This window comes from Hoplias malabaricus, chromosome 1 (assembly GCF_029633855.1).
Source record: "Hoplias malabaricus isolate fHopMal1 chromosome 1, fHopMal1.hap1, whole genome shotgun sequence".
Lineage (NCBI taxonomy): Eukaryota > Metazoa > Chordata > Actinopteri > Characiformes > Erythrinidae > Hoplias > Hoplias malabaricus.
In genome coordinates this window covers 61,679,820-61,705,937 of record NC_089800.1, presented here as the reverse complement: position 1 = coordinate 61,705,937, position 26,118 = coordinate 61,679,820, and the positions used below count along the sequence as shown (strand labels likewise).

General features: G+C 37.3%; 2 protein-coding genes across 2 annotated transcripts in view; one reads left to right on the top strand and one right to left on the bottom strand.

Annotated features, from left to right (window-relative positions):
* LOC136695660 (uncharacterized) overlaps positions 1–26,118 on the top strand; it is a 30,507-nt gene that overhangs the window by 491 nt on the left and 3,898 nt on the right. The window lies entirely within an intron of this gene.
* Positions 130–22,459, bottom strand: LOC136695653 (filamin-A-interacting protein 1). The gene is made up of 6 exons (XM_066669874.1): positions 22,378–22,459; positions 12,301–12,586; positions 10,436–10,609; positions 9,758–9,936; positions 3,128–5,921; positions 130–898 (listed from the first exon to the last, which is right to left on the bottom strand). Exons 2-6 carry the CDS (start codon positions 12,577–12,579, stop codon positions 689–691), a joined length of 3,636 nt encoding a protein of 1,211 aa, XP_066525971.1. The 5' UTR covers positions 12,580–12,586; positions 22,378–22,459; the 3' UTR covers positions 130–688.

Below are 26,118 nucleotides of genomic sequence, written 5' to 3'. Positions count from 1 at the left end.
AACATTTGAATGAACAAATAAACATATTGATGAAATACTTAAAACATTTTATTTCATTATAAACAATCTTTTTTCTTATAAACAATAGTAACAATATTTGTTACACATTAAGAAGCTTGGCCTCAGAAATAATATTAACCAGCACCAATACAACATAACATTAACCAGCACCAATACAACACTGAATGTATGAAGCTCACTGTGTGGTGCTATAATTCTTATAAATGATTGATAGTATTGACACTGCAAGCAAAACTGCCACCTCTGATTCACTTTCTCTGATGCTTTTCCAGAGAATATCTAAAAATGACTTACTACACATGAAGTCTACAGGTTTACCTCTATTACAGACTGAGTATTTCTAGAGGAAAGTCAAGTGGCTTGTTACTGGTAATAGTGACAGCAGTTAAACTCCTGTCCTTTTCTATAATATGATTAATAAGTTGTTAAAAAAATGGAAACACTTATAACAAAATAATTGTAATTATTTACAGTTGTATATGCTGTCCATTCATCCATGATAAATAAATGTTCTGTTTTGATTTTGAGAACAGAATGGTGCATTTAATTTCCTTCAGCCATCCAAAGTGAGAGAAAGACTTCTGCCCAAGGGGATATTTTAATCTTTTTGGCTCAGACTCTGCAAACCCTAACTTTTAATATTTGAACTCTGCCTTCATAAGCTCTTTCAACCTTTTCCACCAGACTGAAGGGTGGCACTGCCAGCAGATGATTTCTTCACCTCAATCCTCATAGCCTGGCCCTCTGTTTTTGATTCCATCTTCACTGTGGTGGTGATACCCAATGCCCCAAGTACAGCCTTTCCAGTTTTCATGCCCCGAGTCATAGGAATGCGAGTGAGCCCAGATCGAGGTGATTGGGGATCCATTACTGGCTGCTGTAGACAGAGAACATAAAAACAAGAGAAAGGTTTTGCATAAATGTGCATGCAGGACCACACTTTTAGAGAATACACCTAATTACAAGATAGATTGTAATTCAAAGTGAAGTAATACTTTGACAGAACAGTAGTACAAAAAGCTATTTTGATAAAAATATATAACTTTTTCACATGTTACACAAAGATGGCTGAAAAAACATAGCTTTGTTTAAATTCAAAAGGCAGAACTACATTTCAAGGTACAGCTGGTTACATGGTGATGTGGTGATGATATTTCGTGTCATGATTGTGATATCAAACCTCAATCCATAAGTGATTGCACAGTAGAAACCTTTTTGTTTTATCTTATAACCAGCAGTTTGTTGTTCTTTTTTTTTTTTTTTTTGATAACACTTTAAATTACAGCCAGCTAATTACTGGGTAAGTACAGAGTAAGTAACTGTTAAGTAAGCTGTAAGATAAAATAAGTACTGACTATGTAAAGGGTATGATGCTGGAAATATGTGGTTATTACTGAGTATCTTACAAACATTTTACAAATAAGGAAGAACAGCAGAATAGTAACACCCATTTCATCATTAGTCAGCTGTGTACATATAATGCCTTAGTACATATAGGCAATGTAGAATATGTAGTGTAAAATATCTCTGAAGTATGTGATGATGATTATTGTAGTAAATGACATGTCCTGAACCAAATGAGTACAAAGCCGACCATGTCCTTCTCTGCATGTGCACTGTAAATAATTTTAAACAATCTATAATTACATTCAGAAACACCGTCAAATCAAAAGAGAAGCTGCATTCCTTATTTATAAAAAATGACAGTAATAGTCATTTGCATAAAAGGTCATACTTTTAATTCAGTTTTGTAATCTATAATTATGCTGAGAAGTATAAACAGATTCGGAACATAGTTGCGTGAATTTGTAAAGTATTTGTAAGATACCCAGTAATAACCACATATTTCTAGTATTATACCCTTTTCTTACTCAGTACTTCTTATCTTACACCTTACTTAATAGGTACTTACAGCATGTCTTATTTGTAAAATATTACCAGTAAATACCACATATTTCTAGTATCATACCCTTTACTTAGTACTAATTGTATCTTACGGTTTATATAACAGGTACTTTCTCTGCATTTAACCAGTAATTAGCCAGCTGTAATTTAAATTGTTACCTTTTTATCTATATCTCAGTTCCTTTTATCGTTTTTTTTTATTATTATTATTATGTTGGGCAGGCTTCTGTGGTCCTTGAAATGTGCTTTAGAAATAAGGCTTGAATATATATTTTTTTATTATTGTTGGATTTTGGCTTTGTACTGTATTGAGCTGGATTCCAAATGAAGCCATAACAACAAGTTTAATGTGCAGAAAGTAGGTTTGACTGAATGTTGCAATATTTAAAGAGCAAGAATGTAATCACATTTTTTATATACTGTATATAGAAAGCGTTCATTTGCATATCAATGTATCATTTGTTATTGGACAATTAGTTACTCAGTTGTTCCTTAATTACTGAAAAATGCACCACACAAAAGAAATCAAATAAAAGATCTAAAATATTGACTGTCCTTTGTAAATAGAGTGCAAAGTGATAAGTAGTATATTAGTATAAGTGCAGGTATAGCATAACATAAAAAAAAACATCTGAACAAATTCATCAGAGTACAGAATTGTATAACTCCTATTCAGATTAAGAACGCTCTGCAGGATTTACATCATTAAAACAAACTGAACATTCTGGGCTTGCAGGTATAGTTCTAAAACTCTAAACTTTAAAAGAGCTCTTAGCACCAACACCAAAAAGGCCAAGTTTGCACAAAATAAACCTTCAGTGTTGGGCCAAAGTCTTAGAGATACAGAGACAAAGTGTCAACATTTCCAGAATTATGACATGAGGGAAGTGTGAAGAAATAACAAAAGGAACCACTCATGATGCAAACATGTTACTTTATAAGTGAAACATGGTTGCATAGACTGTCAGTGAAACTGCCTTAATTGTCTGTATTGATGATATACATACTGATGGACTTAAATGAACAAAGTCTTGTTCTCAGGGGTTCTAATATCACATAGGCTTCAAATGCTTTAAAACACCTTAAGTAACCAAAAAAATTGAATGAAATGAACCTGAAGGCAAGACTGAAAGCCCATTTATCTGCTATAGTATTGTTAATGTCCTTCTGGCAAACATTTAATGTACTTGACTGTACTTACCACAGAAAGTGTTGGTCGGGCTGGTGCTGTGGTGACCTGAGTGATAGTGAGGCTGCTTGTTACTTTGTTTCCTGTTGTTTTACTGATGGTGCCATGGCGTGGTGAGCGTAGCACAGTGCCTATAGAAAGTTCCTTGCTCTCAGTTGCCACAGGTCTAACCATGACCACAGAGCTATTGTTTTCGGAGGGCTTTCTGAACTGTGAACCTAAGTGAATTTGAATCTTATTGTCATCCGTGGTAATGATATTTGCATTTGTACTGCACTTTTTAATGGGTGTGGGCACCATTCTTTTCTCTGGAGTCACTTTAAACACAGCCCTGCCTGTGATTAGTTCCTGAGGTTCTGGGGAGCTGGATATATCTGATGATGTGGAGGTGCTCTCTGATATGAGGGATGTTGGTGATGTAGCCCTGTCAAGTAAGGGGATTTTCATGCATTCTGGAGACTTGGCTCTTGAGATGGTTGTGATGGTCAGTGGAGATTTAGCTCTCTCTGGAAATCTTGGCTCTCTTGCTCTCTCATTTGGCGAAACAGCCGTAGAAGGAATGATTGTTATCCGAGGCTTTTGAACACCCTGCGAGGGTGTGACTATGGCACTGCTGAAGATGTTCTCTGTGGGAGAGCTGCTAATCTGTAGAGTTGTCTTGCTATTCTGATGGTCAGGAGTCACCCGAATGTGTAATGGCTGACCTTGCTTTTGGGTCATTTTTATCTCAGAATGTGCCGTTTCTCCATTTATATGTGCAGACTTCTCTGGAGCACTCTGGGCATGACTCTCTTTTTTCCTCATCCATGGAATCCAGGATTTCTTTAGAGTAAGGTCACTAGATGTTGTAGAGTAGAGATCGCGGACTGCTGGTCTTTCAGCAGGCTTCTTAAGGCTTCTCTGTCGAAGGCTGCTCATAATGTGGTTTTCTTCTTGGACAGACTTCTTGATGAACAAAGCAGGTGTGTCTTCATCCTCACACGTTTCATTTTCAGCCGCATCAGTCTGCACTCCCGTGGATGTCATTTGAATATCCATCATCCTCCTTCCATTGTTGCTCGGCCTTAGGGCTCTACTATAGCGTTTAGTGATCTCAAGTTCTTTGGAAAGATTGAGAACCTCACTGCTCATGCTCTTCTTCTTTTCCTCCTCTTCAAGAAATCTCTGCTGTAGGACAGAGTAATCCACCTGAAGCTGTGAAAGCTGGTCCTCTTTGTTCATGAGCTCATGGATTTTTTCCTTTAGAGCTTGAACATCTGCCTGGAGGTCTTTGTTTTTGTCCTCTTCTAACTTGCACCTCCGCCGAAGCTCAGTCTCTTGAATAACTGCCTCTCCTCTCTCTAATACCTTGTTCAATGCAATCTGGGTTCTCATTTCCTCTACCTGCTGTGAAAGGGAATTTGCTTTTTCCTGTTCACTCTTAAACCTCTTCTCCAACATATCATACTCATCTTCTGTCTTAATAAGATCTCCCTCAACAACCTCAAGCTGTTTGAGCCGATTTCTCAACCGTTCAATCTCCAAGGTTAGTTCTATCACCTTATTTTCATCTTTTCTACTCAAATCAGAAATGCTAAACACTCCTTTATTTAATGTCTTGTTTCTAATGTCCTTTTCTCCTTCCTTAACCTCATCATTAATGTGTTTCATCCTACAAACCTTGGAACTCAAATCTTTACACTTGTCTTCTTCACTTGTAAGCCTGACCTTCAGCTCATCATTCTCTTTGACCAAGGAGGATATTTTTGCCTCCATCTCAGATTTCAGTTTTAGGGTTCTTTTACTCTCCTCTATCAGCCTCTCAGTGACCTCCATAACCTTCTCTTGCTCTGCCTTAAAGAGTTTGTTTAGATCTTCTCTCTTCTTTTCTTCTGACCGTATTCTCTCTGCCATGTTCTTGCGCTCATTAACCATTATTATAGTGACTGACTTGAGCTTCATCAACTCTTCTTTTAGAACCAACTCTACCTTCTCCAGTTTCAACTCAGATGTTTCTAGCTCTTTCATACGAATTTTAACTGTCACTAGCTCCTCTTCCAGTTCCTTTGTCAGGGCTTTTTCTTTCTCCAGAGCGTTCTGCAGCTGTGCACATTCAGTCCTACCCATACTGAAGTCAGCTTCCAGCTTCTCTAGCTCTGTCATCTTATTTTGTAGCTTTTCTACCTCCAACTTAATTTCCTTGTTGTGACTCTCCTCTGTCTGGATTTTCTTCCTCAGCTCACAGCACAGAGTCTCAGCTTTGGTTATCTCTTCATCCTTGCCCTCCATCTCCAAAACTCTCTTACGTAAGTTCTCCAGCTCTGCCATCAAGTTCGAGTTGCCACATTCTCCATTACTAATTTTGTCCCGAAGCTCCTGTAGCTCTGTTGCTGATTTCTGCAGAATAGCATTCGTCTCCTCCAGCTCCTCAATTTTCTGGGACAAAGTTGCCTGTTTCTGGCAGAGCTGCCGATGCAGAGTTTCATGATTGGCTAATTTAGCAGTCATCTCGTCATGCTGCCGTGCAAACTTGGACGTCCTTACCTCTAGCTCAACCTCAAGGTTCAGGAGCTTTTGGCCATCTTCCTTAGCTTTGGACTCAACTTCACTTAGTTTCGTCTCTTTCTCTTGGATTTTTTGGAGAAGATCTTTTATCTCTTGTCTCTGTTGGTCAATCTGCTTCAGGTGGAGTTGCTGTTCATCGACCAGCATTAGAGCAAAAGACTTCAACTTGATCAACTCTCCACGAACCTTCTGCAGTCGTCTAGAGTGTTCCTTTTCTTTTCGTACCTGGTATGCTTTTTCTTGCTTCAGCAAGAGCTTTAATCTGATGAAGTAGAACAAGTCAAATATTTAGTAATTTAACAAGTCAATGCATGGTCTACAAATAGCACACAGTTGGCAGTACATCCAATCTGTGCAAATCATTGTTAAATATTTGTTTAATTCTACCCATACAACTATCTATTCCTGACCAGAGATTGTTCTGGCACTGGTGATTCTATATATATATCATTAATAAAAGAAGGATTTTCATTTAATTTCCATTTATTTCTCAGTCCATAAAGTCAATATATAGAGTGATGTCAAGAGGAAAAAAGAATTCATGTATCCAACATGTTGCACTCAGTCACAGAAAAATGACTGCTTTTTGAATGACACTAAATACACAGCAATTGACCAGAACAGAGATCATTTGCATATATTGGTTTTAATTTACAACAATAAAAACAGCCAAATTAATTCTTAGCAATAAAGAAAGGTTGGAAAATGGTCATGTAAAAATGAAGTAAGACACTGGTAGATAACCCCACATAAACCATAACACTGGTGCTAAACAGAAAAAGAGACAAAGAAAAAAAAAGTATATGGGCCCTTTAATGAATTCTTAAGTGTTTCTTAACATGCTTCTCACACTTGAATGAGCTGGAGACCCCCATGAGCACAAAATAGGCAGCTTTGCTAAACAAAAGCACTTCCACTGCTTCCACCCTTGCAGCAGGAACCGTGACCAAAAATCCAAAATGCAAGTGAATGTTTAACTAAGCACCCTGGCTGTGTCCCACATTCTCTGCTTCTCATACTGTCTTTCCATAAGACTCTTCTAAATTGGCATAGGGTTATCTTACACAAGATCTCTTATTTGCAGTTTCTATTTTACATAAAAGTTTACAAATATGTATAAATAAATAAATAAATAAAGTACAGTGCAAAGAAAAAATCTCTGATACTAGGCAACTGTAGAAAAAAAAAACTTACCCTATAGTACTGATGTCCCCATGGAGCACCCATGCTTCTTATTTTTTTAAACTGTCATACATCTAGGTTTGCAGCTGTTGGCCAGGCTTATTACTCTGTGGGGAACTGCCCATCACATTCCATGCATGCTATCACGACAATGATAGGTGAAATTTGTGCAAAGCTCTCCCAGTCCAGACTGGCTGATGATGTCATGCTGCCCATATATGGCACAGATTTGTGAAGCTCTGCATTGAACGTTGATGGGGTGGGACATTAGGTTTTTCATTCCCATTTAATGGTTTCTGGTCCCAGTTATATATGCCTGACTATTTGCTACTTATTACTGGTGGATAATTTTTTTTAAACACTTCATGTCATTGCTGAAAACTGCTGCGTTAGTTAATAGCATGTAGTGTGAACTCTATTCAGACTGAAGCGGGTCAGTGTAATGTGTATCATCCCATGGCCCCCTTTCCTGCTCACCCTCCTGGACAACACTGGTTACTATGAATGGCACTGTGATCTGAGAGCTCATGTACTGTTATTACGATACATAGTGACTTACTACTCATATAGCAACTCTACATATAAAGATGAATAAAAATCCTATGAGGTCAGACTGGCTATATATAGGGATGACATGTCTCAGTGAAAATAACACAACTTATTTTTATTTTAATGTAGTAATTATTTACATCTCCAATTACTAACAAATGATGTCTATAAAATATGGTAACTACTGTAAGCCACCTATCATAATACCTACATAAGCCTTAAATGACAACTGACATAAGCCAACTTAAGATTTTTTAAAGATGCTTGATCAGATGACATGAACGCTGTTTTAGTCCATTTCACATTGGAAAGTGGCAAAGTGGAATGTGACGATGTCTGAAAAAAGTTCATAGATTTTTATTTGTCATAAAAGCTTTATTTATTTATTATCATACAGCTTTATTAATACTGACCTATACATTTTACATATGTATTATAACAAGGAAAGTTTTAAGAGAATTTATGTTTTAGAAAGCTAATGAATTTTAAATCATTTTTACTTCTTGCTTAGACCAGAAACCAGTGTTTTTTGGGTAATTCATGGGTGATTAGCATATAGGATTATAAAGAAACAGGATATAGGCTGTCTTTTATACACCATTCAGGGAAATTTCAGGTCTCTCTTCATCACCTCTATTGCTCTCACGTGGCATGAAAAGCAGGTGTGAATGTAGGAGATGAAGAAATATTTTCCATCCCCACATGCTGACTGACATAGACATTATGTGTATGTGTGTGTGTGTGTGTGTGTTTGCATATGCATGTTTGTGTGATACTACATGTGCCTGTTGAAGGGTGCAGGAACTAAACTGAAAAGTATCTGGAGTAGATTCATAATCATGGTTCAGTGAGGGCACGGGCTATCTATCACCTGGCACAGTGGGCTAACATGATGCCTGAAAATGCTGTCCCCATCTACTTTCAAAGGTCACACTTCTCAAATGTGAATTCTATACACTTACATAAAGAACTGGTTTATTCAGTAAATGCAGTTGTGGTGAAGTTTAAGAGGAGATTCAAGGGGTTATCAGACATTGTTAACAACATTAAACCCATAATATCAGTGCAGTGTATTTATTTCTGTTTCATTTAATTACTAATTGCAGATTTTCTGCAGCAAGAGCCCAGAATCTTCTGGAAAGGCTTTAGACTAGATGTTGGAACATTTGTGTGAAAAACTGAAAAACTAGGTACTCATCCCTATATATTGAATGGTACTCCCTCATTTTAGAGGACACAATTCACACAATAAAGAGTGTGCCTTCTACAACTTTTCAAGAAAAGTTCAAAGTCAGAAGAGGCACAGACACTTAAGCTGTTTGAAGGTCTTTGCTGTTTTATGGCTTGTGGGACAAAGCTGGGGTTCTGACTCTGTTTGATGCTGACTAATAGAGTAGAGGTTCCTCCAAATTACCCCTTGTCTCACAGTATATGTCAACTAGTTAAATCTTCCTGGGTCCAGAAATATTTAACATTAAGGCTGCACTGGATATAAATTCAATAGGACATGGCCAATGGAAACATGGGCAAATAAATGGGGCTAACCAGAAAATGGAAGAATTTACAATTGCTGAATATGTATTAGTGGTATATGTGGAAGCGCCAATATTCACTTTCACCTTTATCATACTATATGTGTGTGACGTTTTCTGCCATGAATATATAATTGATTGTTCTGTGGTGAAATTAATAGGGCCAGCCAAGGCCAGTGCTTTGGCTTTTAAGTTGACTATTCATTTGATTACCGTCAGCACTTATACGCTGGTTTCATGACTTCTGTGTGATCACACAGAGCCTGACAGGGCCTCTGTTTGACCTTCTGAACTGCTTTGAAGTACACTCTCTACCCTGCTTCTTGCATGCAACACACACTGTTCACCCTTGACTCCACACTTTGCTGGCCTCTTGGTATTCAGTGTGTCCATGGCAATGGCCCAAACGCCTTTGACCACTGGATTTGGTGCCATAAGATGGCTTCATGTACTAAGGTGCATTCTTCAGTAAATTACTCTTCATTGTCGTATTCAACTGTGTTAGTCCAAATACACAGGACCTCAGTGTAAGACATCACACACAAAGATGCTTTGTTAGCGGCAGATTGAAAATAACATGCCATGCCTGGTTTCATGAGACTCCAAAGAAGCATTTGCCAGCCTTCACCCTGCAAGCTTGGACTTATTGCATAAGAAATTTGATTAAAATAAATAATTGAATAAACAGAAGATTAAGCATTGGGAAATTAAACAGTGAAATATACTTTGAGTGACACAGTACAATTTCTCTGACTCTTTCACTGCAATACTTGGTATTACATGTAGCCCAAAGTCACATGGCTCAAAGTTTCCAGCCCTAGCTGAGTGCACTTACCTTTCTCTTTCCTGTTCCAGAAGGTTTGTAAAGTCATCGCTCTTGTTCATGTAGTCTATGTGTTTGCGTTTCTCTGTGTCCAGCTCATGAACAGTGCGTCGATGGCATTTCTCAGCCAACAGCAGTTGCTCCAGCATACGACGGTACGTCTCCCTGTGTTTATCCTGAAGTCTGTCTAACTAAGTGACACAAAGAACACCAGCCTTCAACATATGAGGATAAGAATGAGTGGAATAATTGACATCAGAATAATGTATGTATTTATGGCTTACAAACAATAATAAAGCAAACATTAAAACAATAAATAAGAGTGAAACAATAAGCCATGTTGCATCATTCAATACAAACCTCTCAATCAATAAGCAGAAGGTATCAAACAATACATTCATCAGACTGGAACAAATAATGTACTCAGTATAATAATGCTTAGGCTGCATACATAATAGACTCACAATAGAAAATAAAATTATAATTATCACTTCATCTTTACTTCATCTTTGTTCAGTGAGACCAGAGAGGAAAAGTACATTCATCTCAAGCTTTTAAGTGCTTGGGGCATAAATATTAGCTTGTGGCTTAAATAAATTGGCAATTATTATTATGAAGACAAGTGATTCCAAACATTTGATTCATGGACTATGTAAAACTCAAGAACGCCCAGTAAACCCCCACTTTTACCTCTGCCATCGGTTTTTCATACACGTTGTCATGGTGTGTATGGTTGTTAATGAGAAGGCCATCTCTTTGAAGGGCCTGAAGGGGTCTGGTGGGCCCTGCTGAACCATAACGAGATTCCAGCACCTCTGGGCGACCAAGTGCAGATTTCAGCAGGCATATTACATCCTCTCGAGCCTGAGGAATGAGCAAGAATCATGAGAATCGTGCTGCTTTCTGCTTACCTTAGTGTTTTTAGGCCAGCTGTTGTATTACACAAACTCTACCGTGCACACTTTAGTGAATTCCTGCTTTAGCACACCTGATCCAGCTAATCAGCTAAATTCACAAACACCTCATGTTATGTTTATTTTTATGACATAAACACACATTTGTAAATAAGCCAAATATGATAACTTTTAATACAGCATCCTTCACCGAAATGTAGAAAAAAATATATGTATGAAATGACACTAGATGGAGCTAAAAAATATCTTGTTCAGTAAAATATCTTGTTAAAAGAAGCAATGGGATATATGTAATAATCCTAGTGTTTTTCAATTGGTGACAGCCATCGTACTGCTTCACATCACCTAGACAAGATTTTCATGACAACTTAGACTGTCAGTTGTCATAATTTCTGAAGTAAAATCACATCAAAATAGATGTTCCTGGTGTTAGAATATGTCATTACTAAATTGTATATTTGGTTATGATTATTTATTTACTGAAAGCTTATTTAGGTGCCATGTAGCATCATAAATGCTATATTAAATTTTATATTAATAAACACTATTATAAATCTTAATATATTTCCTACAGCACCCTTGCTCAATTATTGAATAAAGTATGAGCAATAGCTGTCAGAATGAGCATACCAGTAAAGTATGCTCCAGCCCACTGTCATCAGCCCACTGTCATCAGTCCCTGTTTTACTCTGCTTTACATGTTCATGTCTGAGTAGTGACTTGCATGGCTTGACTTGCTGTGTTCACACTCTGTTCCCATTCCCTGTGTAGCATAATAAAGCTTAGTTCCACAGGGAAGCTATAGTGTGATGAGGTGTTAATGGCTCTCTGTCAGGACCTGAGGGTAAGCAAGCTGCCACAGAGCCAAACACTGACTCAGCCTGGATCCTGACTGACCCAGAGAAGGAGAAACGGAGAGACGATCCATGCTTTGTAGGCTAATTGTACTCTATCTATCCTAAACACACCATAAATCCTTCTATAGGGAGCCTTGAATGTGATATGAGGGGACCATGCCAGCAAATCAGTTGTCAAGAACATGAAAATGTGGACCATTAGAATCAACATGAAACTTTTACATTTCAGCTTATCAGTCTTCATAAGATCCAATATTTCAGACCAAATAAATGATCAGTCTTACCATGTGTTATGTATATTTAACACATTATTTTTATTTTACTTAAAATAATAGTGTGTGGGGGGGTGCTTCCAAATGTAGTCAAAAATCTGTATGCTTTTCTGTTCCGAATTAATGTTACTTCTTTACTGTCATTTAGGACCTATAAGGCAAGCACTACACAACACACTGGACATTATTTACTTATTTACATTGTGTGTGGTAAATTCATGTCCAGAACTCCTCTTAACACAATAATGTCATGTAGGATGTCTTAATGTGGGCTTGAATTAATAAATCTCAGTGTTCTGAGAACTAGGAAAAGACAGGAGGTGAATTCTGACTCCACTACGAATTCATGCATAAAGTGAGACATGAATTTCTGCCACATGTCAACATATACAAACATACGGTTTATATTTATCACATATTCAAAAAAAATTATTGATAGAACCATAACCATAAAATGAAACTGAGTTAATTTGTAAAGGATGGATTTCCATTGCTATTTAACGTAGACTTACCTGAATCTCTCCTTCCATGATTCCCAACAGATTCAAAAGGTCATCCTTGGATGGATCCTTCAGGCCTAGACTTTTGTCATCTTTCTTTGTGGAGTTATCATCAGTTTCAGACTGAAGCTTCTCTTCATCATTCTTCTGCTGGACTTTGGTTTTAATATTCTTCTCAGAAGTCAGCAGTTTCTCCTCACTCCCCTCTTCTTCACTAATCTCGTGTATTGCATGAGGAACAACCAGGACCCCATTGGCTGGACTGTCCACGCCATTGCTTTTGGACCTCATACTCCCTCTACAATTGAGAAATAAATGTTTTATTTTGTCCAGGTCACAAAAGGCTTATGGCTCATTAGATCATAAAATGAAGAAATGGTCCACAATTGATAAAAACACAACAAGGGCAGTATAATTGTTAAAAAGCACTGAATTGCACCCCTTCTGTGTTTTAGGCGATGAAGGGAGGGAGTGACTGAATTAAGGATTTAGTAGTGAGTGAGTGAGTGAGTTAGAAGACAGTTCCATGACACCTCATATACTCCTCATACAATGCAAGTAGGTGGAGTCGGGGCAGCATATGGCCTGTGCCATTTATTCCATCAATTTACAGTAAATATAAGAGGGACGAAATTCTATTATCCTGAAATTTCCTTTAACAAAACACCTCTGAGTCATAGTCCTTTTCTAGCAAGGCTTTAATGTTGGTCTCCTTTGGGCTTTCAAATCTCAGAACGTCTTTGGTTACAAGTCTCTCTGCACTTTTGATGGATTAAACCAATAAAGTAATTTGACGCAGAAAGAGTGTCTTTTACAAAATACTAAGTAATTGCATCATGCTATTGACTAATTCACTTCAAATGTATCTTAGAGTAAAATAGGTTCTGAAGTCATGAGTCCTGTCACCCCTGAGTCACCTCCTTTCTGAGCTTACTAATACAGACATATCAAACAAATCACTTCCATGTTGTTTTCAGAGGTTTACAGAGTGTGTCAGCTGGAAGTGGGTCACTCTCTTTATTCAGAGAACAGTATCATTCTTAGCAAGAGGCTGAGAGAGGAACTGTGGCCAGCTCTGGCATACATTGAGCTACCCAACCCATCAGTAGCACTAAGTGAAACTAGGTTTTTCTAAATGAACTGTTAAAAGTGTGGGAAGAAAGAAGAAGAAGAAGAAAAAAAAAAACCCAGACCACTGGCAGACAGGTAACAAAACACACGCTTCAGCTATAGCCCTAGGAGATTAAACACATATCTAAGGAACAAACATTTATCTCTTGCTCTTTCTTTGAATGTGCTGATAAAAGAGAACTTGAATGGCATTTAATCCATCTTCTCTAATCTTTAAGAAAAATGTTCCAGGTGTTGCCTGGAAGGAATGAAGGCCATTTAAGTGAAGGCTGCTGAAAGTGACAAGTTACAGCTCTTTGAAGTGCTAGAAGAGATGCCCATGATAGCTCATGCTTTGTGGATAGTAAGTGCCACTGTGCCCTCTTGCCCCCCACCCATTGGTCATTACTCGCTTAACAAATGAGGACCATGTTTTTTGGGAGAACCTATACCTAAATATATTAGCTTGCTCTCCATGAAGGTATTGGACTTATAAGACATAATGCTGTTCTGTAACATTACTCCTATTCTGTAACATTACAACTATTTAAGTGGATGTGGAATTCCCTCCCATTTTGAATGTTTGGAACATACTGCATTCTAATAAAGTTTATGAGCATCTACATATAAACAAAAACAATATTTATATGGCCAAGCGAGACTGACAAAATTAACTTATTAATCAGAGTTATGATTTATGAGATTAAGAAATATAAACCACTACTCTAATGCTTTATGATGCCTTCATACCAGAAGTACACTGAGAAAAAATGCATTATATTGATTTCTATTGTATGTGTACTGCCCCAACTGCAAAAGCTTTATGTGCCATTCTTAATTGGCTCTTGTTGTGGATGTTAACTGTGTTGTGAAGGTTCAAAAATGTCTCTTGCTGTAGATGCTGAATCTGAGCCCTCAAAGTCTTAAATGATTCTTACCTTGGATGTAATTACATTCAGCATTTTGCTCTAGTAATAAAGGTTAAGTGGTATAAAACATCCTGTGGAGGTTCTATAAACTTTAAAAATTGTACATCTAATTTACTGAAAGTTCTTTAAAGCAGCATGCATTTTAAGGCTAGGAAAACAAATGCGGACCCACAATGGCAGAACTCCAAACAACAACCCTAATTGGCACCTCTAATTTTACGATTTGTTATGTGAAGCAGCCTGGCATCTATAGCTCATACTTAACTTGGACTGGGCAGTCTCAATTTTAAAAACAACAGCAACAAGCTGGTACATCCACCACAAATATCTGACACAAACTCACAAAAAACACAAGTGTACTTACTCCCTGTTCCAAGGATCAAACATCTCTCACTTCATAGAGCTCTGGTTACCAAAGGCAGACAGTCCAATAAGCCATGCACATAAAAATATCACTTCAGAGGAGGTGCTAAGTAACCCATAGTAGTCTGCTGGAATGCTGTTGTAATTTTCTTCTGTCACTCTAATTTGTACACTGAGGTATCTGTTTCTGTCTATTGTCCAGAGGAAACTGGCCAGACAAGGCTGAAAATACCACTAGTGTTTATACAAAGAGGGTGTATTAAATATCTGAACCAACCACCAAGGTTAAGACAACGAGTGGACAAGCAAGCCTATGTTTAAGGGCGCCGAAATGCTCTGGTGGAGATCTACTTCTCTTGACCGTCACTGTAGAGGCCCAATTTCTCATGGTCTGATACTGTGACACTTTTATTTATTTATTTTTTTCTCTCTCTCTCTCTCTCTCTCTTGCAGCGTTCATTCACACAGTCTGAATGCATCAACCCTGAGCTAAACTATAGCAGAAAATAGGAGAGATGCAATCCATCATCTCGAGTTTCCTGTCGAGAAAATGGATTTGTGTGCAGCTGACTTGTTTCAAAATTACTAGACTCTGGTTTCAAGAAAACCAGACACTGTATTTCTTAATTTTATTACATCCTTATTATGTATCTTTAACATGTTACGAAAGATCTAATGGGGTTTCTACCACTACAATGGCAAACAAATGTTTATTTGCAATTGAAGTGTACAGAGAAGTTTGTTATTCTGAATAGGTTGCTGCACCACTAACATATTACACCACATACCTAATAACTAAAACCTGAATGAAAATGGCCATTTGAGTTGAAAATGCATCTGCATATAAAAAAAATAAAAATGATCAAATTATTTAATGACACTGAGACACTACACTGATACTATTTGTAATGCAAACCAGCGAACATGCAATGTTTTTTTTAAAGTTCACTGCCATATATATTGGTTCATTGTATTGTTTTATGCAATATATTAGAAGGACAATGAACATACACAACTCTGTACTGGTTATAATATGATGTGGTTCGAAAAGTATAATTTTTAAGCTGGGATGATAAAAATAACTTTTCAAATCTTTTACAAATCTTGAACACCTAAGACATCTGTACTGTAAAATAGAATTTTAAAAAGACCTTCCTGGGCTTTCAATTACATTTTAAATTCTGTAACTAACAACATAAAAATAAAATTATATTCATTTATAATGAATCATTTAACAGTCAATGACAAGAACAACAAGAATATCTGTCAAGTCACTGCAGTAATATGCAGGTTGTCAGGCACAGCATGAATATAATCATTAAAAACATTATATAACAGTGTTATGCTGATTAATTTAAGAATATAACTGTGGATTAAAAAACAATCATAAATGTTCTAGGATTTATTCATATTCTGAACTAATTTAAACTTTTGGGATATCATATGCTGTTGCAGGAAGACAACAATGTCTTTCTGAATATCAGTGAAATAAAGATGACTCTGGGTTTTAGAAGGACACAGGCACCATACACCTCTGTTTCAATCCTCCCTCAATATGTGTTAAGAAGGAATGACTTTGCCTTTGGTTTTGGCTCAGATATTAAAAATTTTAAGATCTAAAATTAAGGCTAAGTCATACATGGCTCCATATAGTCTCCAGTTGTTAGATATTTATAGTTCATTCCCTGCACGTTTACACATTGCTGAAGGAGAGGTATCACTATATCACAGAGCAGCATGTAAACATACTTATCCAAAGGGTCCAATACTATTCCTAAGAGTATTTATAATATATTTGACAGTAGAGTAATCTAGAGTAACTGTTAAAAGGTGTGTCTTGGTTGTTGTGATGGCTCCTTACATGCAGAATGTTTTTACAGGAACATGTTTTTACAGCCTACATGATTACTGGCTTTAGATGAGCCCATAAACCAATGACAGCTTGCTTTACTTAGGTCTTCCCTCTGCAAAGTAAAAGATGTACACAAAAGATATACACATTTGTTGTATAGTCCACATAATGTTTTAATGTATGAAAAATGCACCCCAGTGTAAAAAGGATAACAACATCAACTGTTAGTATTAATTTCAGACCATGCTTTTGTCACTTTTTAAATATTGAAACATAGTTTTAAAGCAATATTGATCTTTAGAAGAGCAGTGTTACAGATGGTGTTTATGCTCTTCGGGGGGTTTCTGAGCTTGCAGCTGGCAATGCTGTAGTTAATTTGGCATGTGCATTCAGCTCTTGAAGATAACTAAAAAGACCCCGGCTGGTGCCAGCAGCTGTCCAGCACATTCCCATGCTGCCACTAAAGAAATGAAAGATTTCAGTGGACTTGTCACATGGTGACCTCAACATGTTTAAATAAGTCCTGGGAGAATTGGCAATAACATAGTTCTGCCAAATTGCAATGGTGATATTTATTAAGGAGGGCTAAACTTCAGTACTTGAGGGGGGCAACTGTTGATATATAGACACTTGAGAAGACAACTCTATGCAGTGGGCCTGAAAAGAAGTGTATCAGGCAAACCTGTGCTGAGAAAAAAGACTGCGATAGATCATAAATCAAAAATCAAACATCAAAAAATAGCTGCTTATCATCCCACAAAAACTGATAAAATAAAAAACCCAGACCTCAGCATCTGAGTATTTGATCATAGGAAGTAAAAATTTGTACACTTTGTCCAAAAAACACCATTTGTTCAATGCTGTGTCATTTTTGTGACTTTCTATTTTTCTTCTGCAGAACTTTTTAAATATAGTCCTTAAATTTAAGATTTTGCCAATAAATGTGTGGAGAATGTACAGCTAAAATTACTGTATATAACAACCTGCTTCTATTTATATCAGATGTCTATAACTCTTACGCTGACATACTCACCCAAGACAGTATGACAGTTTTCATACCGTGTTTCAACCTGTAGTATCCTCCTCCAGGCTCATAAATATAGCTCTCTCATTTAGGCAGGGAGGCAGAAAAATACAACAGTTTCCCTCTTGGACACTGTTTCTTGCTCAAGTCTGTGAGATATTGCACCAGTAACCTATGACAAATGAGAATGTCTGCAAACATAAGAATCCAGTCATGCCCATTTAAAAGTGTCAGAATCCTTTGACATCATTTGTACATAATGACATGCCAAAGCCAAGAGGAACATGTTAGCTTGCATCTTTATTAAACATCTATTCTGTGACCTATGTGTTGACATACTATTCAATCAACTACATTCTAATATAATTTGCAAAAACATTACCTAATGGTGAGAGCCAAATATTAAATTGATATTCACTGACACTCTGCCAGATTTCTGCACTGCATTGCAACCCAACTTCCTTGAACTCCTGAGAAAGCAGAGTAGGGTATGTCACTGGTAAGCCTAAACCAAACCATTTAAGCTACTCTGGTTACGTGACATCATCACATGGTGCTTTAAAAGGATGTTTGGAGTGGGTGAAGTTCAAAAAAGAAGTCAAGTTCACACTGTAATATTAATAGCAACTGCAAGTGACACCAGGCCAAAGTGAAGTGAACAGTTAGCAATCTCCAGACATGTCCTTTTGAATGTCTTCCAGAGTTTCAGTAACCTGCCAGGGCACCAGCAGCAAAAATGCATATCCATGATATAAAAAAATGCAATCTGATCTTGGTGATATGTGAACTTTCTTTGGTGCTATGAAACAATTTTGCAAAATTGTATGAACTGAAAAGGAAAATTCACAGATCTTTGAAATTTTCTGCAGAATTCAGTTCATATCAGATTTGCAAACAACGTAATTAAAAGTTGTTTGATGTGAAATGGTATTTGGGTAAACATCTCTTCATAAAATAGATGACTAGAACCAGGGTTTGATTTTTGCATGTAATGTTGATATGATAAAATATTAATCTTGGTTGTTACGTTTTTAGCTTTAGCATGTGGAGCATGTACCAGTCTGAGCCACAGATGCTTTGGCCACTATTTGACGAAGAATTTGATACTTTCAGTGGGCTAAGTTGGCCTTACTGTAAGGATTCTGCCAGCTGCATTCTGACTGGCTATCTGCCTCCTTCTACACATCATGCCAAATAGCAGACGTGTGATTGGTCCTTTTGCATGCCAGTCAATTTTCTTTTCCTGCACTAGTAGGTGATTATTGACCATATTAAGTTGCAAAAGGTACCAGTTTCTCCCTACAAAGTCTGGCAATGTAAGACTGTGTACCTCTCTGCCATAAATTAATTAAAAAAATTGATTTTATGCCAAAAACTTCTCTTAAAACTGTTCTGTAAAACAATGCAAAAAACAATTAAAGTTTTTAAGACATTAGAACTTTAGAAGCTTGCAATTCTGACTTTGCATGTTTCTCTAGAATTAAGCATTGCATATCATACCATCTGTGAGGAGTTGGTGTGTTCTCCCCGTGTCCGCGTGGGTTTCCTCCGGGTGCTCCAGTTTCCTCCCACAGTCCAAAAACACACGTTGCAGGTGGATTGGCGACTTGAAAGTGTACGTAGGTGTGAGTGTGTGAGTGAATGTGTGTGTGTCTGTGTTGCCCTGTGAAGGACTGGCGTCCCCTCCAGGGTGTATTCCCGCCTTGCGCCCGATGATTCCAGGTAGGCTCTGGACCCCCCGCGACCCTAAATTGGATAAGCGGTTACAGATAATGGATGGATGGATGGATATCATACCATGCTGCATGACTTTGTTTACTTTTAATTATACAAAGTATTGAAAAGGTGGTGGAAATCCCCTTTCATGAATTACAGTCATCCCCATATCTGGTTTCTATTTGCCCGACAATGCTTGTTACAGTATCTCTAAAGAATGTGTGTACATAAGTGATGGAGAGTGATGTACAATAAACCAGTGTTCAACACCAAATAAAATTAAATAGATCATGTTAGGCTGATCTTCAGCTACACTGTGCAACTAGTGTATACCCATTTTAAACTAATAACTTAGGGTTTGAACAAATGAGTACAAAATCAAAAAACTGCTTGATGGTCAAATATCGAAAAGGAACTTAGCTCCCCTATCCCTTTGAGTTTGCTCCCATTTATTAAAAAAATATTAAAGTACTACATTCAGTACCATAAACCTATGTGATATATAACATACTCTGGGCTTGGCAAGATGTAAAATGTTGTGAACTTAAATTTTGTTGCTCTGCTAAAATATATATCTTAGCTTCTCTATCTAATCCAGACCTGCGACCTTCAATAGACAAGTCCCTGTTCTTGTGGAAAGAACATGGTATCCATAACATTCAGAAACTCTTCAAGGACAGTTTGGTTAAATCTTTCTCAGATTTGAGATCTGAATTTGAAATTCCAAAACAGGATTTCTATAAACACATACAAATACTTAATATCATCTTAGGAAATATCAGGCCAATTGTGTCTGGGGTTGACTAGTTTGGAGGAGATTTTGTTAAACTCCATATCACTGAAGGGGAATATTTCTTTGATTTACAGTACTTTGTTAGATAGTCATAACTCCTCCTTAAACCTGCTAACTAATGTGTGGCAAAAAAAAAAGATTTTGAAATGTGCTTTTATTGATGAACAATGGGATAGCGTGTGTTGAAAGGTTTTTACTTCATTGTCCTGTAATAAAATAATTTAATAAATTATAAATTCATGTACATGTCTGTTTAAGCAAGATATTCCCTAACTCATCTCATACAGCTGATGATTCTCTCTGTCTGGACTGTCTGCTTATTCTCTTTAAATTTATTATGATACTTTTTTCTTTTCCTTTGTTGTTAAAAGTTGAAAATGGTAAATTTACCAATAGTAAATGGTATCTGTAACCGCTTATCCAGTTTAGGGTTGCGGTGGGTCCGGAGCCTACCTGGAATAATTGGGCGCAAGGCAGGAATACACCCTGGAGCAGGAGCTAGTACACACACATTTACTAAAACACTCACACCTACGGACACTTTTTGAGGAGCCAATCCACCTACTAACGTGTTTTTGGATCGTGGGAGGAAAACGGAGCACCCGGAGGAAACTCACACGGACACAGGGAGAACACTGAAAACAGTCAGTAAAAAACTTTAAAACTATTATCATTAAACTAACTCAGCTTTCTTTTCAAAAGTCTTTCATTAAGCAATAAATAAAACCCATTCAAATAGTGTCAAACCTGACCAAAATCCAACAGTCCAGACTCCATATGGTACAAGAAAACAGGAAGAGACAGAAAAATAGACAAATTGCCAGTGTCTCAGTATCCCCTTTAGGGGGTTATCAGACCTTATAACACCTTCCCTTGTGTCATTTTCTTGGCAGAAAGGTAAGGTCTGCTGTTTTGTGTCAGGCAGTGAGAAACAAAGGTCACCTGGAAGTGCCAGAAAAATTTGCAGTAACTCACTGATTAATTGGGGTGATACACCAGAAAAGAATTATTGCTAAATTCCTGCTATCTGTCAGCTTCGGGGAAGAGTGTTTTCCTGTGACTTACATGCTAAAATGTAATATTTAGGCATGTCTATTTAAAAGACAATGCAACCTTTTTAAGTCACGTGCATGAAAACAGGTGAGATTATATGCAAGCTTGTGTTGGAAATTTTTTTTTTTTGCTATATTTATATTGCTTTTTATAAACTATCTTTTGAAAGTAAGTATATTAGCACTGTCTTTTGAAAAATAGTATATCAGCAGTTCAGATGAAACTGTAAGTATGAACCATATGTGTCAATGACAAATGTTGCTGGGTAAGATGGTATTGTACGATGTCTGGCACCACCCTGGAACTTGTGTATCAGCCCTGCTGCTGAAGCCCTACTTCCCAGAGACCCCACCCCCATGCCCTTCTACTCCCCCTCTTACCCTGGATACAGTGTCAAAAGTCTAACAGTTTTACAGTCAAGCCTCTAGATAGTAAAGACAGTGAGGGAGGGATACAGCAACTGATGTAAGCACTAAAAGCAAGGGCAAATGACCGGGCTTTAAGTAATTTAATCCTCAACAGTGGGAGAGAATTATCAGTAACATGCCTCTATTCATACAACAGACTCTTTGGGCTGGGTTTTGTAAAGATTCAAATATCGACACAATAGCGAAACTGGACCCTCCAAGGTCCAGTTCATACATTCATGAGTGTATTGTATTCTCAGTGGGACAAAAAAGCTGTTGAGAATTTCTGAATGCTATCTCTCATTTTGTCATACTCACCAGTCAAACCTAGTAATGATCTCACTAGTCAACTATTTCAGCTCTTTGTTCAGTGAGTGGTAATGTAGAAATCCAAGTTGTCGAAAAGTGGATACAAAATCAAACTGGCAGATTTCCTTTCGTTCCCAAGTTAACCTCATATTGGGGTAATGGAAATTTCTTAATGTGTGTTAATGTAACTGGATTTTATTCATTCTGGAAAATTTCTACTTGTTCATTCATTATGACATTTTAAACAATATAAAGGATACCTGCTCTATTCAAAAAAAAAAACCAAAAAAACATATTTTGATTTTCAGATGGTGACAGTACCGCAATTCACTTTTACTTAAATTGTCAGGATTTTGTGAGATGACAGCATTACACAACATTAATCTCTAAAACTCCCATTGAAAGTTATGTAAAACTTTTTGATAGAGTACAAATAAACAACATGAAATGCTAAGACAATATAAAAGCTAACATTATGCTTCCTATCAGAGGGCATGTTTCAATTAATAAGTATAATGATGTGACACACTTACCCACAGTGGTCCCAGAGTCTTCTGGAATTAGAATTATGACAGAAGAAATGTCCTTGCTATACAGGTTTCTTGTAATTTTTCATTAGCATTCCACCAGAAGGACTAGCATCATCAAAAAAAAAAAAAACGATGCACAGTGGTTCCTCACCACACTCTTCAGTGCATTAAGAGAAGTCGCCAAGGTAGTGCAATGTTACACAGAGAAGCAGGTGTCTAAACGCATTCACTCTCTGTTGCTCTCTCTCTCTCTGTCTCTTTCTCTCTCTCTGCCCTTTCAGGCCATGAGCTCAGCAAAGAAGCAGCAGCTGGGAGGGTAGCAGAGAGCTCTTATCTATGCCTGAGAGACAGACTGTGAAGAGAGCAAGAGCCAGAGGGAGTCACACTAACTGCCGAGAATGGACAAAATGCACAAGTGTGTCCTTGGAGAAAACCTATTACTCTGTTCCAACAATGGAGGTTCTTCAGCTTAATAAAAGAGGCAGACTTGCTAGGAGTCCTCTGAGCACTTGGGTCGCCCACACTGTGATTGTTCTCTCACAGTGAGAACTAGAAGGCTGTGCTGCTCCTCTAAGCTATATTTAACCACTATTCCCTCGCTTATAGATCTCAGCATGTGAGTGAGTATGGGGGCAGGCTCTCAGATCTGACAGCTGAGCTTTCCCATTCTTCACATGTCCAGTTTTACCACTACCATCTCTCACGCAGTCCAGGAACTGCTCCGAGCCCGAGCATGTGGGCCTGCTCTCCAGCAGACCTGAGGCACAAAGACATAAGGAATGATGGATGATCACATAGCAGCCAGTGGTTTTCAAATAATTCAGAATTCAGTATGATTTAAAATACATGGCAACCAAAAACAACATGAACTCTGAAAACCACTCACCATAGTCATTGGAGGCTTTATGGTCAAGTTTGGTCCTGCATAGTGGCTCTCTGTGTCCATATCTGCTATGCTGGAAAAAATAACAGCTACTCAGCTCCAGCCAAAAGCTGAAAAGTGTATCCACTCCCTGTTGCTTTCCTGTGTTTCATCACCGCACCCATAAAAAAAAAAAATCCATCGACACACACTCCCAGTGTTTTTAAGGAGTGGGGTAACACATTTCCCCGATCACATTAAATGCTCAGCATTATTTCCTGCAAATCCTTCACAATTCTGCTGGAGTCCTGTCTTTATAATAGCTGGGCATTCTAGTGTTTTCTTTTCGCATGAACGTCCTAACGTTGATACAGAGTTCATATTTTACTTGGGCATCATGTGTTTCTTTATGCCACTTTAGCTGAGACTATGCAAATAATCAACACTCTGCTCCAGACATTCCCATAGACAACGTGCAAGATCTGTATAAACAATGAGGTAACAGAAAACTTGGTGTATTTACAATATCATGCAATTTAATTCCCCACCCAAGACATGTTTTAGGGGTGTACCAAATCCAGCTGGCAGACACAGACTCTTAGTGTTGAATTTCAAACATTCAGCACATACCTTACAGATTATCCTCTTTAAAACATTTTTCATCAAACAAAATAAATGGCTGCATTCCTTTGTTTTTGTGAGAACAAGAATGGCCTGTCTAGCTGAGAAGACAGCAGAATTGGCTTTGAACTGTTATCATCATGCATGGATTATATGGATTATGAATTATGCTATGAATTAAACATTTATTTTTCCTCTTATCTAATCAGGCCTGTCATGTTCTTACCCTAACATTTTAAATTACATCCCTTCTGAGTTTAAACCATTCTTGCTCAAACATAATAAATGGTTATGTCACTTCATTGCTGTTACAACATGACTGGTCTGTGGGAACAAAAAACTTACAGTATTGTTCATAATTCATATAATGAATAAAAATTTAATTTCAGAGGGATTTCTGGTTTCTTCTCAACAGCCTCCCCTAGTGGAACATTGTAACAAGGCATGCTCTTTATATATACTGATCAGCCATATAATGACCACCTCCTTTTTTCACACTCACTGTCAGTTCTCTCTGCATCACTGGCTATAGATTTTCACTTTATAGATCTACAGTTACAGAAAGTAGTACATCTGTTACTCTACATACTTTCTGCCCAGTTTTGCCATGTTTTCCATTGGCCAGGACCACCACTTAGCATATACTATTTGACTGCTAAATGAGGAGAAATGTGGCCTGTTCCAGATTTCACTCTTGTCCATTTTTATACTTGTATGCACATTTGTTTGCTTACCAGTAAGTGCCAGAATGTATCCCATTTTTATCCCATTTCACATTTATATAGGACAGTTAAACATGTTGGTGATAGAGCCAGGCATCACCACTGTTTTCCTGAATTATTCTATTCTGATTCAAAATGTCCCATTTTGATCCAATTTCGATTAAATTAGATTTGATTAGATATCAATTCATTCAGAGATACTTCTGTAAGAGTAACAGGTTTTGTTTGGACATGGAAAAAGATTTTCAGAAAACTAATGTCGGAACTGAACAAGGAATACTCGATATACAATTATTACAAATATTCGTATGTACATGACAAATTAAGAAAATTTTTTACTTTAATGTTTATTATTATTATCATCATCATCATCATCATCATCATGTCCATCAAGACAGTGTTGTACTGTAAACATTAAACTTGGCTGTATGATTTTCTTACACATTTCCAACTTCGGTGTAAAAAACTATAAACTATAAATTATAATCTAAGGTTGGCTAGGCTGAAAGTTAAACCAAGCAAGTCTAGATGTCTGTAGATTGTCAAAGGAAAAGCTGTAGACGAAAATTTTTGGATGGATTTTTTAATGACCTGTAGGTCGCCATTACTATACTGCAGAAAATGGCTGATGTAGCAAGACATGTAGAATCAATCTACGGCATTGGACATTGATCAGCCAATAAGAAAGTTCAGGCTCTGTGACATCATTGCTAGACAGCCCCCTTATTACCATATAAGAGCAATAAAAAATATAAGAGCAAGGAAAAAATAAATTGGGAAAAAAAGAATGCAAAAACTTAATTAATAAATAAATGAATTGTGGAGGAAATAACTTTTATTGAGTAATTAATTAGTACATTTTTAGATTTGGCAGGTTTGTTCCTCCATATAGTGCAGCGCTAAATGAAACTAACCAAGTTGTGGGGAATAAAGGCTGAATAGGCGAAGGCCATTAATAGCATTGGTTGCTTCCATGCTTCCTTGGTTGAGCATCGCCCCTGATTGGTTTACAGACTTGATGGATGTGTCGTTAAAGCTGAGAGCCCAAGCTACACAGTTATAGCAGAGATCCGTGGGGAACATATTTAAACTTTTTTTTTTTGTATTATATTTTGGACTGTTTTTTATTTTCTTTCTTTTTGCAAGTCACCTTTACACAAACTAACAAGTGGATTGACTCAAATTCTGTCTTGTTTTGAAGGGGACAACCTACGTAAGCACTGGTATCGTTTGTGTGTGCTTGTGGGCTCTTCAGGTTTCATGCCGCCACAGTTTTTTTTTTTCTTTGTTTTGTTTGTGTTTTTGCGAGGAAGAGGTCTCATGTATGGAATAACAAATTCTTTTGGTTTAAATTCAGTAGTCCTACATTTTAGAGTAGTGACTTACATTATCTCTGTCTCGAGAGTCTGCCCATTTGACTGATGTGCAATATGTACACAGTTTGTAAACAACTAATAAAAACTGCAGCGGACTGTATGTGGTGCATGAGCACGATCCAACAATCTTCCTGTGATGGTGTATCATGGACAAGTTCTTATC

What these genes read in the sequence shown, in the direction of transcription:
- LOC136695653 (XM_066669874.1), bottom strand. Translation starts at nt 12,579, where the DNA reads ATGAGGTCCAAAAGCAATGGCGTGGACAGTCCAGCCAATGGGGTCCTG. An exon ending in TCATGGAAGGAGAGATTCAG is followed by an intron (nt 10,610 to 12,300) that starts GTAAGTCTACGT and finishes CTCATTCCTCAG; the next exon opens with GCTCGAGAGGATGTAATATG. An exon ending in ATGAAAAACCGATGGCAGAG is followed by an intron (nt 9,937 to 10,435) that starts GTAAAAGTGGGG and finishes TGTGTCACTTAG; the next exon opens with TTAGACAGACTTCAGGATAA.